The sequence below is a fragment of the Orycteropus afer genome, unplaced genomic scaffold (genome assembly GCF_000298275.1).
Source record: "Orycteropus afer afer isolate SDZICR_OR568_19922 unplaced genomic scaffold, OryAfe1.0 scaffold00231, whole genome shotgun sequence".
Lineage (NCBI taxonomy): Eukaryota > Metazoa > Chordata > Mammalia > Tubulidentata > Orycteropodidae > Orycteropus > Orycteropus afer.
The window spans coordinates 2993430-3013627 of NW_006921818.1; the positions used below are offsets into that span (position 1 = coordinate 2993430).

The 20198-nt window shown below is 38.8% G+C and overlaps 1 protein-coding gene across 1 annotated transcript in view; it reads right to left on the reverse strand.

Annotated features, from left to right (window-relative positions):
- Positions 1-19491, reverse strand: part of SUCLG1 (succinate-CoA ligase GDP/ADP-forming subunit alpha) — a 40094-nt gene extending 20603 nt beyond the window's left edge. Inside the window, exons 1-5 of the mRNA XM_007948882.2 lie at positions 19443-19491; positions 18779-18882; positions 5838-5954; positions 380-592; positions 193-250 (exon numbers count right to left, since the gene is read on the reverse strand). Of these exons, the coding sequence (XP_007947073.1) occupies positions 193-250; positions 380-592; positions 5838-5954; positions 18779-18882; positions 19443-19491 (541 nt within the window). The remainder of the gene's footprint in view (positions 1-192; positions 251-379; positions 593-5837; positions 5955-18778; positions 18883-19442) is intronic.
- Positions 19492-20198: the final 707 nt, after the last annotated feature.

Below are 20198 nucleotides of genomic sequence, written 5' to 3' on the forward strand. Positions count from 1 at the left end.
AAATAAATTCATTCAATTCCAGATAAAGAAACAATTCAATTGGTAATTTCTATTCATGTTAAATTAATTAAAATGAATGTGATCTGCATAGTCACAAATTTTCCCGGTAAGTTTTAAGAGTTTAAGGCACCAGTTTTTTGTTTTGTTTTGTTTTGTTTTGTAAACCTATAAGGAAACAACAAACATACTTACCAACTCTTCCTTTCTTGTGAATATGACCAGGCATGATACCAATTTTGCATTCTCCAGGCTGAAAATAAATCACAGTTTCAGAGAAGGAAAAAAATAAAATTCAGAAATCATATATACTTTGAACTGATAAAAGGCTGGTTAGCTTCCTGAGAGGCTCATGCCAGGCTTATTTTTATTTTTCACTCACATTGATGACTCCAGGGCAGTTTGGCCCAATCAGCCTCGTCTTTCCCTGGCGCAGCAGTGCATGCTTAACCCGCACCATGTCCTGCTGTGGGATACCTTCAGTAATGCACACAACCAAGGACATTTCTGCCTCAAGAGCTTCATTAATTGCAGCAGCAGCAAAAGGAGGAGGGACATAAATGACAGATGCTGTTGCTCCTGTCTTCTCTTTGGCCTGAAATATTAATCATGAAGCATTTTATTTATTGGTCAAGTCATAATCACTATAAAATAAATTCACTGTTAAGATTTTAAGAATGTCTTGGAGCCAGGAAAGGATATCAACAGGAGACAGTACTTGTCTTCATTCTTCCCATGCCCACACTCAAGTTCACTATGCTGTCCTATTCTATTCCAAACACACACTAAATTGTCAAGGATTTCATTTTCCTTGCATCAACAATGAATGTCCATGAAAGCAGCAGTCAAGAAATCAAACAACATGCACCTATGAGCTCAAGGCCATGGTCATGGGGGACATCAAGCTCAACTGGCATAACATACCACACAAAAACATTGTTCTACATCCTAGTTTGGGGAGTAGCAACTGCCATCTTAAAAGCTTACAAGCGGCCATCTAAGATGCAACAATTGGTCTCTCCTTGTCCAGAGCAAAGAATAAAGAAAACCAAAGATTCATAGAAATAATTAATCCAAGGTACTAGTGGACCATACGAACCTCAGCCTACATGACCCTGAGACCAGAAGAACTAGATGGTGCTTGGGTACCACTGTTAACCACTTGGAAAGGGATCAGTGCAGGAGATCCTGGATAGAGTGGGAGAAAAATGTGGAACAAAACTCAGTATCATAAATAAGATTAGGCTTATGGTTCTGATAGAGACTGGTGAAATCCTTGACCATGGTCCTGAGCCCACAGGTGCATGCCCCTACTCACTCTTCAGGCTTGCAACTGAACTCACTCCCATGGCTTCCAGCCAAACAACAGATAGATTTTCAAGATGAACATTTACGCCAGATAGGTACGCTCCTTAGAACAATCAACCATGGGAGATAAGAAGGGCAGTATTTGCATAGGGAGACAGCTCAGAGGGCAGGAATGCATAGGAAATACGGACACAAGGAAAAAGTAACTACAGAGAGAAGTGGGAAGAGAGCTGTTACATTATGGGGATAGTAATCAATGTCATGAAATATAACATGTATGAACTATTATATAGAAAATGAATTTGCTTTGTAAACTTTTGCCCAAATCACAATAAAAAATAAAACAAAATAAAAATCAACCAACACATTGCACTGGGCAAATCTGCTGCAAAAGACTCTTTAAATTGTTAAAGAGCAAAGATGTCACTTTGAAGACTAAGGTGAACTTGCCCCAAGCCATGGTATTTTTAATCACCTAATATGCATGTGAAAGCTGGACAATGAATAAAGAAGACAGAAGAATTGATGCCTTTGAATTATGGTGCTGGCAAAGAATACTGAATACACCATGGACTGTCAAAAAAATGACAAATCTGTCTTGGAAGAAGTACAGCCGGAATGCTCCTTAGAAGCAAGGATAGCGAGACTTGTCTCTCATATTTCGGTCATGTTATCAAGAGGGACCATTCTTGGGAGAAAGAGATCATGCTTGATGAAGTAGAGGGTCAGTGAAAAAGAGGAAGACCCTCAACAAGAAGGAGAGACACAGTGGCTGCAACAATGGGTTCGAGCATAACAACAATTTGAGGATGGCACAGGACCAGGTAGTGTACTTCATTCTACTGTACACAGAGTCATTATGAATCAGAACCAACTCAACGGCCTTTAACAACATAAAGTATCAAAGACCTTATACCTCCCCTGGACAACAGAGCTCCCAAGCCCTCTAAACTCAGCTTTCAAATAACTGTTTAAAAACATACACTTAGTAAATCATATGAAGAGACAGCAAAAATGAAGTGTTTTTTTCCTGACTGACATTTTACTTTAAATCTATGTTTATTAGAAATAAATAAATTTAACTGAAATGCACATGAATAAATGTCCATAGAGTAAGAATACAAGCCAAATAAGCATTAGGTTCTACTGCTACATTACCTCTCATCATCAGGCAAAGCACTTGGAGACCATCTAAAATCTGACCACTGTTCTCTCTGTGGACATGAGCCTCCATTAGGTCTTTCATAGTCTCCACATATATCAATACAGATGTATCCTTCTACCCATATCGGTGCATGATCAGGTCTCTCCTACTACAACCTAAGCTCCGTTAAGACACAGACTATCTGTGATCTCTGACTCTCCAAGAGCATCAGCAGCATCTATTCTGTAAAAGGGCTCACTATACGTCTCATTTAGGCTTCACCACAGCCCTGCACACTTATCATCCCTGTTTTACAAATCAATATGCTGAGGACAAGAGATAGGAAATAATTTGCACAAGGTCACAAAGCTAGGAAGTGGCAGAATCAATATACAAACCTAAGTATGTCTGATTTAAAGCCTCAGTTCTTTTCAGTTACAGTAGGCTGCCTCCCTATGAATGTTAAAACTGTAACTTGTTATAACTCAAAACTTTTTTGCAAGGCTCCACCATGGGATTTTATAATGAATACTATGCTACAGAACATAGAGATACAACCAGAAGAGGCAGAAGTAAAAGACGTCTTTGAGAATCATTCCTGAATGATTCCCCACAGCTCCGCAGACTAAAGAGATTTCTCTATTGCATCCCTAATAAAAAGAAGTATCTTGACAGTGAGAGAAGCACAAAGTCAAAAAGATGCTGACAGATGATTCACAAATAATGCATAAGTTAAAAAATAATTTTTCAAAAACTCTGTTCAAAGTAATGGTGGGTAGGATTGGGGGACAAAAGGGATTACTCGTGGTTACCAGGGGTAGGAGAGATGAGGAAAGAGGATGCTTTTATTTGGGGGGCATTGAGTTTACACTAATAGATGGTAGAATATTTTGGAAAAAGATAGCAATAATGGTGGCACAACATGAAAAATGTGATCAATGTCCCTGAGCTGTAAATGTAGAAGTTGTTAGGTTAGTGAATTTCTTGGTGTGTATGTTTTCATCACAATGAAAGTAAAAAAAAAAAAAAAAACAGCTTCTCTCTGTATTTTTTTTTTTTCAATTGTGATTTGGGTGAAGATTTACAGAGCAAATTCATTTTCCATACAGCAGTTCACATATACTTTGTCTCATGTCATTGACCACAGTTTACCACAATGCAACAGCTCCCCTCCCACTTCCACCCCATAGTTACCTCTTCCCAGTGTCCATCCCTCTATACACTCCTGCCCCCTTAGCTGTCTCCCTGTGCATAAGCAGCCCTTCTTTCTCCCATGATTGTTCTCTCCAAGGAGTGTATCTACTTGTTCTCTCTGTATTTTAAGGTCATAAAGACAGCCATGATAAAAGTTAGAGGAAACAAAAAAATTTTAAAAAATTAAAGCAAAAGGACTTTAAATGATCCCTTCACAGAACATATAATTTATAACTTTTTAAAATACAATACATTTAAAACATACACACACACAAACATTATATATATACTCATTCAATTTTCAAGGTTAAAGTAAAATGAAAAATCCAAATTTGACTAATATTTTCTTCCTACAGTTTAGTATTAAACAGTACAAATTAACATTGATTTAAGTTAGTACTCTGGAAAAGAGATTAAATCTATAAATTTGTTCTCAAAATAAACAGTATTTCAAAACATACCTAAAAGTGTGTTTAAAAGGGGGAGAAGGGTAGATTTTTATCATTGACACATCAATCCTAAATATTTATTATTTCCCAGACATTTTTAATAGTCAAGAATGCATACTAGTTTCTTTTAAAATACTCTAACTTTTGTATGTATTCATATAAATGTAGGAAAAAAATAAAATATACACATTGAGTTTAAATTAGCTCTCTATAGAGGCAAAATCTGAGACAGAGAAAACACTATGAAATTTAATTTTATACACCTTTATATCATATGGAAGCTCTGGTGGCATAGTGCTTAAGGCATTTGACTGCTAACCAGAAGGCTGGTGGTTCAAACCCATTAGCCCACTCCTCGGAAGGAAGTTGGGCAATCTACTTCCCTAGAGATACCACCTCAGAAACCCAAGGAGGGGTCACTATGAACTGAATCAACTCTATGGCAATAAGTTTGGTTTTTGGTTTTATATCGTATGAATTTTTACACTAAGCATATATTAGTTCTATGCAAAAGAATTAAAGTTCAGTTTCAAAATCATTTACAAAGTATTATTAAGAAATCAATTATTTAGAAAAAGATTAAATAGGAATCTGTAATTTCTCATTCTGTCCATAATTCCATTTTTTTTGTACAAGCTCACCAGGTTATTTAGAATGCTACTTCACTTATCAGCAGTGAGACAGTGGGCAAAATCCTTAGCTTCTTAGCCCCTGTATCCTTGTCTATAAAATGGGGAGGATAAAAGCACCTATCTCAGAGAGTTAAGGAGTTCTGGTGGTGTAGTGCCTAAGGCATTTGACTGCTAACCAGAAGGCTGGCAGTTCAAACCCACTAGCCACTCCTCAGGAGGAAGGCTGGGCAATCTACTTCCATAGTGATACCGCCTTGGAAATCCAATGAGGGGTCACTATGAGTCAGATGGTAGTGAGATCTAAGCAGGGCAACGTAGAAGGAGCACTTAGCATAGTGCCTGACCTGACACACAATCATATGCAGTAAGAGTTAGGAAGTGGAACCTGACAGGTATACTGCTAACAACCCAGAAAAGTAAAGAGTAAGAAACAAATAAGGCAAAGAGAAGCCAGGCCACAGCATTTCTTCCCTTAATAGCTCCTGTGTGCCTATTAACCAAAATGACACAGGTTGTGGAGAAAGTATCTTTAAATTTGCAGAAAACCATCTGGGGCCTTAAGTTGGATCTCTAGGGTTTTCAAGTAGAGAAGGCACATACACTCCACAAAGATGACACAGGCCAAATTAAACACTGGCCAAATTAGGCCAATGTTTCTGGGAAAAGAGCTGCAATATTTCTCTGAAGCTTTGTAAATCCTGGTATGTGAAGGGATAACACAAAGTAGATACAGATACTCAAGGTCCTACAGTGGAGAAAGTCACTGCAAACAGAAAAGTACCAGCACATCCCTCTTTGTACTGCACATCCAAGAAAAATGACAATAGGGGTTGGAGTGGGGTACAAGAGGGTGAGGGGGTTGGTGACAGTTTAGCAGTCTATCAAGAAAAGCTCAGGCATCTATGTATTGAGAGGTTCTATATTACCAAACAGTTCTGACTTCATAGGACTAAGGTGAACCCACTGGTTATTACTTCAATTCAAATTTCTCTAGGTTACTAGATTTCAAATAGCAAATTATTGCAAAAGGGACTGCATTAAGACCTCTGCCTAAAGTATGCTTACTTTTCTCCTGGTTTTCTTCTCTTACCAAACTCAGTTTCCATTAATTACCTCTTTCACAGTATTAAAGACAGGTAAGTCCAGATGGGTCTTGCCTCCTTTCCCTGGGGTTGTTCCTCCAACTAGTTTGGTGCCATATTCTAATGCCTTTTGGCTATGAAAGGTGCCCTGGGGGAAAAAAAAAAGCACAAGATCTATGAGAAAGGAAGCCTGAAAAAAAGCAAAGTAATTTAGGAAAAGAAAAACAAAAAGGTTAACTCTTTCCCAGAGTATAATAATGACACATAACCAGCATTCTCATCAACTTGGCTTTGAACCTTGAAGCAAAACTCTGTAAAGCCGACATAGCTATATTCCATTTCCAAACCTGGTTGATAATCAGAAACATTCTGGTAATTATTTAAAATAACACTGCCTTTTCAATGTTACTCAACTCTTGATGTCCTCACACTTCTCTTTGTTGTTGTTGTTATGTGCCTTCAAGTCGGACTCGACTCATAGCGACCCCTCCTTGAGTTTCCGAGGCAGTATCACTACGGAAGTAGACTGCCCAACCTTCCTTCCGAGGAGTGGCTGGTGGGTTTGAACCATCAGCCTTCTGGTTAGCAGTCAAGTGCCTTAGGCTACCAGAGCTCCCTTCTCTTTACCCTGTTTCAAAACGATGGTCAATCATACTCAAACAAATACCTTATCTCCCTCTCACTTCAACTTTCACATTTAGTAAATTTACGACCTTGGTTAAATTCAAATCTCTACCTACTCTGAGACTGCACACAGGTGGCCAGTGGTGGCCAGAGGGGGAAAAAAAAAAACTGGTCACACTGAAATGATCACTAATCATGAGTCTTTATTGCTACCCAGCCACCATCCTGTATCTATGTATCCACTCACTCGCCTACCACTTAGTGCAAGGTTTCTCAATATTGGAACTAGTGACATTTGGACAGGTAATTTTTTATGGTGAGAGGTTGTCCTGTGCTTTGTAGAATGTTTAGCAGCAATCCTGACTGTAAAACATGGCCTCTACCCACTAGATGCCAGTAGCACACCAGTTACACTAACCCCAAGTATCTCCTAGTATTGCCGAATATCCCCTGGTGGGTTCTCCAGTTGAGAACCACTGTCCTACATTCACACCTTCTCTTCTCTCCTCAACCTCTAACACTTTCCAGCCCATCCCTACTCAGCTGGAAACCCAAACAAAACCCACTGCCATCAAGTCGATTCTGACTCATAATGACCCTATGACAGTACAGAATTGTCCTATAGGGTTTCCAAGGCTGAAAATCTTTACGGAAGCAGACTGCTTCATCTTTCGTGCATGGAGCTGCTGGTGGATTCAAACCATCAATCATTTGGTAAGTAGTGATATACTTTAACCACTACATCATTACAGCTCCTTTCAGCTGAAGAACTTGCTTCCTATCCCACTGAATAAATAGGTCCTTAGGAAGAAGAGAACTTTTACAAGTTTCTGTCACTACATCTTTTCACCTACCCACAACCATTCACATGTACCTTGGCATTCATTCTCCATTCCTTACAAAATTCTTTTTCACTTGGCCCCTATGGCTCCATCTCCCCTGGTTTTACTGTTTTTTCTCTCTCTCTTTCCCATCTAAATGTGTGCTCTCAGTGATCTCATACCATATCATGGCAATTAATAAAGTTGTATGTCAACTTGGCTGGGCCTGGTTGAGTGTCCGAGCAGCTGGTAGTAGTTATTCCTCATGATGAAACTGGCAATCAACTCCATGGTGGAATCTGCCATGAGCAGCTGAGTAGCTGCCTTTAGGATGTGGTCTGCTTCCTGCATATAAGCAGCAGCTTTGGGAATGGTCTCTAGCTTATGGCATGCTTGAATCCTGCATGTAGCTGTGCCGTTGTTCAGCAGCCTGTCATGCTCTGCCAACCTTGGGACTCTTCAATGGACTTGAATTAATGGCCTGTTGTGTGGTTTGGTAACATCGGGACTGTGCCATTTTATTTGTCGACCTTGGGCTTGTTAGCCTCGGCAGCCAGTAGCTGCCTGAGTGAAGAGATGCCTCTAGCTTCAGTGGGCCGGGAGCAAGAGGCAGAGCTGAAGCCCAAGGTCGAGGGGCTTTCACACAGCCCCTAGAGCCTGGCAGTTTGAACTCAGACTTAAAGCCTTCAAACTGTGAGAAGATAAAACACCTATTTGTTCAAGCCATCCCATTAGTGGTATTTTCTTGTCAGAGCGGCACTAGATTTTCTACTTTTTTCAAACTAAAAGCCAAACCCTATACAATGGCCTATAAGTCAATACACAACCTGCCTCTGCACATCAGAACCCATTACCTATCTGACCTCATTTATAATTCTCCCATTGTCCATTCCACTCCAGCTACCACACTGGCCTTGCAGTTTCCACACACTCCTGTCTCATGGCCTTGCTGTCCTCTTTACCTGGAATGCAGTTCTAGATCTTAACACGGTTCACTCCTACATCCCCTTTAGATCTTGACCAAGGAGGTCAGGATTTCCCTGACCACCTGATATAAAACTGTCACCCTCCCCAACCCCCCCACACACATACATACACATACTCCTCGTTTCCCTGGTCTATTTTTTCCCATAGGATTTATAACTTCTAAAATACCAAATAATTTACTCACTGGTTTTGTTGATTTTGCTCCTTAGTACACAAAAATGTAAGCTCCATGATTTCTGTCTGCTTTGTTCACTGCAATATGGCATGAAAACCAACACTTCAAATAGTTGTTGAAAAAAAAAGGAGTAGGTCTCTGTGGTCATTCTACAGGGAACTAAAGTGCTGCCCTAAGTACTCAAATGTATTAAAGGCATAAAAACTGGAGCCTTAAGAAGGACTTTAGAAACTCTGTGATTCAACTTCCTCATATTTTGAAATAGGAAACTTGGCTTCAAGAATGTTAACTGACTTTCTAAAGTCAGCTGCAAAGTGTTGGAAAGAACCAAAGGTTAGTGTTCTCTCCCTTAGAGCAGGGCTATGCGAAGTGTGGTCTGCAGACTCTTGCTGGTCTGCAATAAGAGAAAAAAGAAAATAAAAAGGATAAAAAAGGATAATAAATAATTAAAACAAGAATTCAAACAACTTTCTGTTTCAAAAGAAGTGCAATTAAGTCACCGCATACTTTTATTTCGAAAATACTTCCAAGATAAAACTTTTCGTTTATGCAATTGAGTTTTATAGATAAATTCTTCACTATTCCTAAGTTCTGTATTTCTAAAAATAAGATGGATTTCTAAATGGCAAAACAAAAGATAGTTAGAAGTAACAGATACATCATGTAGCTGCAAAAATTGTTAAAGTCTGACATTTAGGTAGCACTAGATAAATGCTGGCCGAAAGGTTAGTGGTTCTAACTCACCAGCAGCTCCACAGGAGAAAAGACCTAGAGATCTGCTCCCATAAAGACTACAGCCTAGGAAACCCAATGGGACAGTTCTACTTAGTCCTATAGGGTCACTATGAGTCAGAATCAACTCATTGACTGTGGTAGTTGTGTGTCAACTTGACTGGGCCTGGTTTTGGGTGGCTGGGCAGCTGGATATAGTTTCCCCATGATGAGACTGGTAATCAAATCCATGGCAGAATGTACTGGAGCAGCTGAGTAGCTGCCTTAGGGATGTGGTCTCCTTCCAGAATATAAGCAGCAGCTTTGAGAAAGGTCTCTGAAGATTTTTGGCATGATTGGACTCTGCATGTAGCCAAGTCATTATTCAGCAGCCCTGCCATGTTTCCTGTCAATCTTGGGACTGACTCTGGAATTGAACTAGTGGCCTGCCATGTAATCTTGGACTGTGCCACTGTATATGTCAACCTTGGGTTTGTCAGCCTCAGCAGCCAGCAGTTGCCTGAGTAAAGAGACGCCTCCAGCTCCAGTGGGCTGGGAGCAAGAGACAGACCTGAAGCCCAAGGTCAAGGGACTTTCATCCAGCCCCTACAGCTTACACTTTGAACTTGGACTTCTAGCCTCCTCAACTGTAAGAGAATAAATCTCTGTTTGTTAAAACTATCCACCCAACTGTGGTATCTGCTGTTAGAGCAGCACTAGAGAATCAAAACAATGGCAAACAACAACAGATAAATAAACTAGTGAAACAAAACAGAACCCAGAATGTGTGCATGAGTGCACACACACACACACGAAAGCTAGTTCAAACTAGTGCGCAGAACTACTATGGTAACCAAGCTCCAAGTTGGCCCCAAATGATCCCTTCTTCATAATATTCACACCCTTGTATAAAGCCCTCCCACTGAATGTACGTTGGGTTAGTGACTTGTTTATAATGACCAGAATCAGGTGTGGTGGTACATGACTCAGAGAGTAGATCATAAATGGTCATGTGCAGCATCACTCTATCTTGGATCACTGGCTCTGGAAGAAGCTGTGTGTTATGGATTGAATTGTGTCCCCCAGAAAATTTGTGTTATAAATCCTAACCCCATATCTATGGTTATAATCCTATTTGGGAATGGGCTTTTTGTTATGTTCATGAAACAATATTAGTGTAGGATATGTCTTGAGTCAACATGTTTTGAGATATAAAAGGACAAATTAAGATAGAATATGTGAGGGAAGACAGATGGCACACCACATGAAGATCACCAAAGAGCCAATAACAGAAGCTGAAAAAACAAGGGCCTTCCTTGAGAGATGACAGAGAGAAAGAGCCTTTCCTAGCCCTGGTACCTGAATTCAGATTTCTAGCCTCTTAAACTGTGAGAAAATAAATTTATTCATTAAAGTAAAAATAATTAGAAAAGAAAAAACTAATAAAATGTGAGAACATTTACAAACTTTTAAAGCAGTATGATATCATTATTACTTCTATGGTACTTTACAAAAGTATTGATCCACATTGGATTAAAAATTAACAACAAACAAAACCCAAAGTGGTCTTTCAAACAACTTGAGAAGCACTACCTTGAACTATACTGCTAGGCAAATCAAATGGGTCAATATTTTCAGTCTTTGTGTAGCGCTACACAGGGCTAACATTTCCATTCAAAATAAGCTTATTTTTCTTAGCTTTCTCATTCTCACCAGCCAGTCCACAATTAAGAATAGGAATAGTTTTAGCAGCTCATAAAAACCAATAAAAGAAATTAGATGGTACTCATTGGAAATCTGTATTGCTGGAATCCACCCTGAAATAAAAATATTCCTCATTCAAATGTGGAACAACGTATGCACTGAAAGAAAAGAACTAACAAGATGAAATGCACATTTCCCAAGATAATATTTAAACCAAAGATATCCCCTGAAGTCTTCTGAAAATAAAACAGTATGGGTTAAAAAGTAAAGAATACCTGCTTGGAGCAATGTGTTCTTTTAAGAACTATCTGTATGAGGTCAAATTGACATGAACAACTTCATAGATTAGATAGGAAACTTACAGTGAGTGTGCTGATAGAGAACAATTCAGAAAAGAGGGGGAGATGCTGGCACAACTTGAAGAACGCAAACATCACTGAATTAATATGTACACATTGTTGAACTGGTGCATTTTCCGCTGTGTACATTCTCAACAACAATAAAATATCGATTATAAAAAACTCAATAAATAAAGTTGGAACTTAAAAAAAAAAAAGGGAAAGTGAGTGAGAAACTATGTAATTACAGGTAACTGAAACCTACACTGCATTTAAATATTTCAGCAAGTCATCACCTAACTTAAGAAGCAGAGACAGTTTCACTAGTGCTTAAAATATGAACAGGGAATGGTTCTTCCAAAAACTTTATAGAGGTTAACATGTCATGGGGATCATACAAAGGTTAGCAGAAAGAAAAACAAAATCATACATAATAAACTTATATGGGGAATCTGAGTTAATCAAACATTTAATCAGGTGCTGACAAAATTAATACATAAACAAAAAGGGGCTGAACATGATTTCATTTTGGGAGGTGGGTGATAGAGTGCACTTCAATTCTTAGGTAAGTATCTTTCTTCAGAATGTATACAGTGCAAATGACACTAACAAAATGTCTGCCTATCAAAATAACCAAACCAATTTTACCTATGAATAAATGTCAGGGTTTTAGGAAGGTTTTTCTGTTGTTATTATTGGTAGCAGTGGTGGATTTTTTTGTTTGTTTGTTTTGTTTTTTTACAATAGTAGAGGAGTAAAAGAAGAAAAGTCTACTGCAATTCAGATTTTTGTACCCAGTTATTTAAGGAAAAAAGTAAAACAGCAAAAGGGCATTTTAAATGAAACCACCTTCTAACCAAATTCATTCAAAAGTAAAACAAAAACTTCGTAATTTATAAAAGTGTCTAAGACTTTTATAAATAAAAGTTATAGAAAATTTATTTATCTATCTACCATTCTCTAGATTGTTGTTATTGTTGTTATGTGCCGTCGAGTCAAACCTGACTCATAGCGACCCCTCCTTGGGTTTCCGAGGCAGTATCGCTATGGAAGTAGGATTGCCCAACCTTCCTTCCGAGGAGTGGCTTGTGGGTTTGAACCGCCAGTCGTCTGGTCAGCAGGCAAGTGTCTTAGCCACTATGCTACCAGAGCTCCCATTCTCTAGATTAGGGGCTGGCAAACTGGCCTGTGGGATTTACCCCACCACCTATATTTGTAAATCAGGGTTTATTGGAATATAGCCATGTCCATTCATCTACATATGACTGCTTTTGCTACTAGAATGTTGTTAACATAGCTGCAACAGAAACTGTATGAACTGCTAAGCCTAAAATACTTACTACCTGGCCCTTTACAGAAAAAGGTTGCCAGCCCCTGCTCTAGGTCACCAAAATACTGCAGAACAGACATGACAATTCTTTTAGTTATATAGAGAAATCATTAACTGCTTTTACCTTGTCGTATCTCCTTTAAGAATAAAGAAACTGACAATTTGGGTTAAGACACATAGTATCTTCTAATGAATTGCTGTTGTTGTTATTATGTGCCATCCAATCAGACCCGACTCATAGCGACCCCTCGTTGGGTTTCCGAGGCGGCGGCTTCTCTTCGAAAGGAGATTGTCCAACCTTCCTTCTGAGGAGTGGCTGGTGGGTTTGAACCTTCTGGTTAGCAGTCAAGTGCCTTAGGCACTAAGCTACCAAAATTAGGGAGTATTTACCCATTTTTTAAAAATCTCCTATGGAAGAAGTACAAATTTGTACCAAGTTCTTAAAGGGCAACTTAGGAGTATCTGTTAAAACCGTAAATACACAGAACCTTTCACATCCAATTCTACTTTTAGGAATCTACTTTATAGATGTATATATTATATGTCATGATAAATATCATATATCATATAAGATTATTCTATAGAATAAGCTGTGTAAAATACACACTATAGAAATATAAACTTGTTTTTGTGTGCAAGAAAAATATCTGGAAGGATAAATGCCAATTTGTTAACAGAAGAAATCTTGAGGAATAGAATGGTAAGGAGGAAGAAGGGAAAAAATTCTCATGTTGCATTTAATTGGAGAAATCAGATACATTTAAACATAGGCAAATTCCATGGTTGGGAGACAGAGAAAGACAATAAATATGAATGAGAATGAATTATGTCAGGCAATTTTCCCTGCATGTTCCCTTGAAGAGCGTTTGCCACAGAGTGTTTAAGATAAGAAAAGTCAATGTGCTGCTTCCTCAGCAAATCCCAGTTCTCAGCAGCCTCTCTGGGTTTGAGCATTTTCCATACTGAATATAGATACTGCGTTTAAATATCTGTTTATTTCTGTACAAGGCCTAATCATAAGGAATACACTTTACCAAGCGCTTAATCAAAGAAACAGTGATCTGTTCCAATGCGGGAGGAAAACTAGCTGTGTTGTACTTGCTGAAAGTCTGTGGGTCTCCAACACAGTAGTACTGCTGTGAGTTGCTGTGGAGTCAATTCAATTTTCTTTCCTTTTTAAAAAAAAAAAAAAACTTACTGTGATTTGAGTGAAGATTTACAGAGCAAATTGGTTTTCCATCCAACAAATTACACACATTTTGTTTCCTGACAGTGATTGTAATACCCACAATATAATAGCACACATTCCACTTCCTTCCTGTGTTTACCATTTCCATTCATCCTTCTTTGCTATTCTTTGCCTTTTGATCTTTATCCCTGGGAAAATGCTGCCCATTTGATCTCATATGTTTGACTGTTCTAAGAAGAACATTCCTTCCTGGTGTTAGTGTTTGCCTCATAGGCCTATTACTTGGCTGAAAGTTCAACCATAGGGGTGAGTTCACTTCCAGGCTCAAAGGGTAACTAAGGGCCATAGTCTCAGGGGTTCTACCAGACTACTAAGCTTTGTCTTTTTTACAATTTTGAGTTTTGTCCCACATTTTTCTCCCCCTCTATCCAGGACTTTCTATTGTGATCCCTTTCATAACAGTCAGCACTAGTAGCTGGACACCATCTAGTTCTTCTGGCCTCACGGTGGTGGAGGTTGAGGTTTATGTGGTCTATTAGTACTTTGGACTAACTGTCATTGATTTTCTTCATTCTTCTTTGCTCTGGACAGGAGAGAACAATAGTTGCACTTTAGATGGCCATTCACAAACTTTTAAGACCCTAGTCACTACTCACCAAAGTAGGATGTAGAATACCTTTGTGGACTATGTTTTACCAACTGACCTTACTCTCCCCAGAGACTATGGTCTTGAGCCCCCAGGGCCAACGGGTCATTCCTTCAAGGTGTTTGGTTATAGCCAAGTTATTTTCTTCATTAACTTTGCTCCTCTTTGCTCTAGTGTATACATAGATATATTTACAGCATATACAAATCCACAACTGTTGTTGTTGTTGTTGTTATGTGCCATCAAGTTGGACCCGACTCATAGCGACTCCTCCTTGGGTTTCCGAGGCGGCATCACTACAGAAGTAGATTGCCCAACCTTCCTTCTGAGGAGTGGCTGGTGGGTTTGAACCACCAGCCTTCTGGTTAGCAGTCAAGTACAGCCAGCACTACGCTAACTATCCCCTGTCAAATCTATATATGGTCATTGGTGGTGTCCCTCTCACCCACCCATACTTGTTCATCTTGCCTATCTATATATTCACTTGTATATTAATATTTGTTATTACTGATAATGCAGGATTATATGCATCACAGGATTTACTTTTGTGGTCTTTAATTCTTGTCCACCTCTCCATGTCTTCCTTAGTGGTATTGTGCAGGTAATCCCCTTTTTGTATACTGACTTTCCCTTCACCATATTACTACCACATGTCTCTTACCTAGTTAGTGATTGTCCCTCTCTACCCATTCTATCCCTCATAACCATCAAAGAATGTTTCTTTCTGTGCAAAAACATTTTTATAATAGTGGACTCATATAATATTTATCCTTTTAACATAGCTTAAGGTAGTTCAGTTGTCCTGGTCATTTGCAGTTATCTCAAATTTCCATGCTGGAAGACAACCATACAGGAGTAGGTGGTGCCAAGATCAATGCCAACTGCAGATCTCTTAGACATGTTTGTTCAGCACAGGTCCTGGTTAGATGAGGAAAGAAATGCAAAATGGAGGACTGTTGCCATGCTAGATGAGCTGGAGTGTTCTGTAAATGTCTATGAAGTTAAATTGGTTGATTGTGGTGTCTAGATCTTCTGTATCTTTGCTAAGTTTCTTTCTGGATGTTCTTTCCTTCATTCAAAGTGGTATCTTAAAGTCTTCTAATATTATTAGGGAGTTTTCTATTTCTCTTTCCAATTCTGTTAATGTTTCCTTTATGTATTTTGGGTTTTTTTTTCACTGGGTGCATAGGTATTTATTAGTTATGTCCTCTTGCTGGATTGACCTTTTAATCATTATATAACATCCTTTCTTGTCCCTTATGTTAGTTTTTGCCTTGAAGTCTTTGTCTAAGGTGAATCTCTTATAAGCAGCATATTGATAGACCTTGTTTTCTTATCTATTGTGCCACTCTCTTTCTCTTCACTGGTATACTCAGTCCATTTACATTAAGTGTAATTATTAACAGGTATGAATTTACTGCTGCCATTCTTTTGTATTTTTTTATTGTGGTGTTGATGATTTCTGTATTCCACATATTTTTTTCTGTGCTAAGTTCATTTTGCTATCAGATATTCTTCACTGTTGATTGTGTGTTTACTAACACTTAGGATTTTTTTCTTTCTTATTTTGGTTAGAAGGTTTACTAATTTTCTTTGTGGTTACCCTGTAATTTATTTTCTTTTTCTAAGTCTGAAACAATCTGTGCTATATCGATATCGTCTTGACTTCTCTCCATTTTTAAGTTCTGTAATTATAACATTTATTCCCTCTTTTTGCTTTGTAGTTGTTCTTTTTATAGACTGACACCTCTAGTTCTCTATTTTCAGTCTTATAAATTTATTTTATTTTTGAGAATTCTTTTTCTGTGATCATTTCCAAGTGATGTTGTCATGTGTCTTAATCTCTGGTTATCTCATATTGTTGGTTCTCTGTCCAAAGGACTCTTTTAGTATTTCTTGTAAGGATGGTCTGGCTTTCACAAAATCCCTTAATTTCTGTTTATTTGGAAATGTCCTAATTTCATTGTTATATTTGAGGGGCCGTTTTACTGGCCATAATTATTGATTGGCAATTATCTTCTTTCAGGGTTTTATATACATCATGCCATTGCCTTCTTGCTTGCATGGTTTCTGTTGAGAAATCAAAGCTCTTATTGGTTCTCCTTTGTAGATAACATTTCATTTTTCCCAAGATGCTCTCAAGATTTTTTCCTTGTTTTGGTTTTGGCAAGTTTGATTATGGTATGTCTTGGTGACTTTGTTTTGGGGTCTATCCTGTATGGCCACTGACCTTCTTGGATGGATATCTTTACGTGTTTCCGGATATTTGTGAAGTTTTCTGCCAACAAATCTTTGACAATTCTGGGTTTTTTTTTTCCTCCTCCTTTTCTGGAATTCTGATCACATGTAATTCTTGACAGTGTTCCACACAATTTTTAGACTTTCTTCACTCTTTTTCTCTGATTTTTCCTCATACATATTGGTGTCAAGGCATTTGTCTTCCAATTCGCTGATCCATTCTTCAATTCATTCAATTCTACTCTTTTGTCCTTCAAATGTATTATCTATCTCTGAAACTTTAGTGTTAATCTTCTGGATTTCTAATTGCTGTTTTTGTATGGTTTCTAATTGTCTATTTATTTTGTCATTTTGTTTTCTATTGTTTTCCTGAATTTTTCTACAGTATTCTCTGTTTTCCTTGATTTCATTTGTGGTTTTGGTGAGTTCTTAGAAATATATATATGTATCTTTTGAATTCCTTACCAGGTAGTTCTATTATCTGCTCTTTGGGGTATTTCCTGGTTCTTTATTTTGGTCACTTGCTTGAGCCACCTTATCTTGTTTCTTTATTTGATTTGAAGTTGTCTGTTGTCTCTGAGACATTCTGGTATTTGATTATGTGTTGGTATGTTTCACTCTGATTTTTTGTTTCACTTTGCTTTGATATATCCAGGGGGCAGGGTAAGTGTGCTACTTTGGTTACTAGTTTGGCAGTAGTGGGGCACTCCCCACCTGTCTCTGAGTGGTTGGAGGTACTGGTGGGAGTGTGGGCACAGGTCTCTCTTTGCTGGTCATGAAGAGCAGCTATAGTCAGGGTGAGCAGGTATTGCACATCGCCTGTCATTGATCCACTGGTGCAATAGGGAGTAGTGAGAGTCACCTGTAGGACAGAGTAGTAGGTGTGGCTGCTAGGAGGAAATAATATCCACCTCCCACTGGAAGGGGCAGAAAAAAAATGAGAGATGAGAAAAAAAATGGGTAAAAATTAGAGAAAAAGGAACAAAACAAAAATAAAAATGAAAAGGAAGAAGAAGGGGTAAAAAGAAAAGAAAAAAAAAAAGAGGGTGATGTGACAATGGTCACCCATGCTTCAAAGGTAGAGGTATCCACTGGGACTCACACCAGCAGCTGGCTGTCCCACAATCCATAGGAGCAAGTGCCTGGGGAGGCAGCAGGAGCCAGGCATCTGGCCCAGTTACACATACACCTCCAACAGCAGAGTTCATGGGCATGTGGCTTGCACTCCACAGGCATGAGGCTCAGTCTGGCTGTAGTGTGGTGGGGTGGGTGGCTGTTGCTGGGAGGTGTTCTGAGCAAATTGAATGGGTGTCCCTAGTCCCCAGATTGGTCAGGGTGGAGAGGCCTCACCCCTGATCACTGGTAAGGTAGGGTTAAGAAACCAGAACAGAATTCTCTGGTCACTTGTCATTGGCATGGGCCCATGCCAATGCATTTTCTTATCCCAGATCCAGCTCTCATTCTGCTCACCTTGTTTCACTCTGTATCTAGCCACACTGTGTCTCTGTTCCAATGAGTATTCTGTGAAGTTGGCATCTCCTTGCCGGTATATGCTGCCTTGTTTCTCAAAAAGGCCAAACACATGCCATGTCATTGGCATGGGCCCAATGTACCAGAAAATTGCATTTTCTTATCCCAGATCCAGCTCTCATTCTGCTCACCTTGTTTCACTCTGTATCTAGCCACACCGTGTCTCTGTCCCAATGAGTATTCTGTGAAGTTGGCATCTCCTTGCCGGTATATGCTGCCTTGTTTCTCAAAAAGGCCAAACACAGTGTGAAGTCCCACTGCATCTCTCTCCTCAATCACTGTTTTCATCTGTCTCCCTTTCCAATCAGTGTTTAATCCAATTCTTTATCCCCTCATTTGATGCTCAGAGTCCCAGAATTATGATCTGTATCTGTTTTACTAGGTTTTTCAGGTTTATTTTTGAAGGGTTGGGAGAAGTATGTCACAAGGACATCATCTTATCTCCTCCTCTCAATCCAATTTTCAAGGTAAGTTTTGCTAAACATAATTTTCATTTTATAAGCAGACTATAGCACCTAATCTTCTCCTACAATATAACCCCAGTGCTATATTACACAATTTTTCTGGAAAAATCATGTATTATTATTTTTGAGATACTGAAAAACAGAAAATAGCTCATTTTTCTTTTTACTATCTTTCCTCTAAATCTTAAAAATAAAATAAATCTAGATACACGTACCTGCTTACCAGTGAAACCCTGGCAAATAACTCTTGTATGTTTATCGACATAGAGATGTTTCCGGGAAGATCCATAGGAACAGTGTCGAATTCCATTCTGTTGCACTAAAAAGTAAAGAAAAATGACACATTATAACTTTCCCAAGCTTTTGGAGCATGAGTTAAACTTGGTAAGGGGAAAAAAATACCCTTCCACAAGAACTACCATATAATCATGTAAATTTAAATGTCATTTTTTAAGTGAGACATACTGACCATGGGAATAGATTAGAAAAAAATATATATATAAAGACATTTTTCTACTTTGGTGGATCACTTTTTCACCAAGAACCACGACACCATCTTATCTCCTCTGCTCAATTCAATTTTCAAGTTAAGCTTTTAAAATCTTAGAGCTTTTGCTGAACTGAGAAAGAAAGGCTAAAGTTTATCATTTTCAATTCTCAGAAGGAAAACTCAGGCTCAAAGATAAATGGCTCAAATCAAATCCAGGCAAGCTACAATCACTCCACACTTAAAATCACTCTCACTACTGTTTACTCAACAGCCACATATTTACACCTTTTTGAACCCAACACCTATAAATAATAAGAGGGCTAAGAACCAAACTTTGTCAAGAGTGCTAATCCATTTCACAGAAGAATCCTGATCAAAAAGGAGAAAACGCAAAACAGAATTTAAAATTCTCAGGGACTCCAGACTTCCCGGGACCATGGAGGGTGGATGAACCCCTGAAACTATTGCCCTCACATAATCTTTAAACTAAAAATATCTCCTGAAGTCTTCTTAAAACCAAACAATTTATAGTTTGGCTTAATTAAAGGTCTGCCTTGAGTGTTACGTGCTTTTAAGAACTATCTATAAGGGAGCTCTGGTGGTCAGTGACTAAGGCGTTTGACTGCTAACCAGAAGGCTGGTGGTTCAAACCCACCACCCACTCCTCGAAGGAAGGTTGGGCAATCTACCTCCGTAGTGATACCACCTCGGAAACCCAAGTAGGGGTTGCTATGAGTCGGGTCTGACTTGACAGCACATAACAACAACAAACATATTCCACTACAAAACCCAAAGAGGGTCACTATGAGTTGGAATCAACTCGATAGCAGTTGTTGTTGCTGTTGTTGTTGTTGCTAGGTGCCGTCAAGTCGTCTATGACTCATAGTGACCCTATGCACAGCAGAACAAAATACTGCCCAGTCCTGTGCCAGCTTCAAGATCCTTGTTATACCCAAGTCCATTGTTGCAGCCACTCTGTCAATCCATCTTGTTAAGGGCCTTCCCCTTTTTTGGTGACCCTCCACTTTACCAAGCATGATACCATTCTCCAGGGAATGGAAAAGGACATGCTGACAATAGCAGTAGTTTTGGATTTATATGAATCAAACTGACAACAGCCACTTGAAAGATTACATAGGAACCTC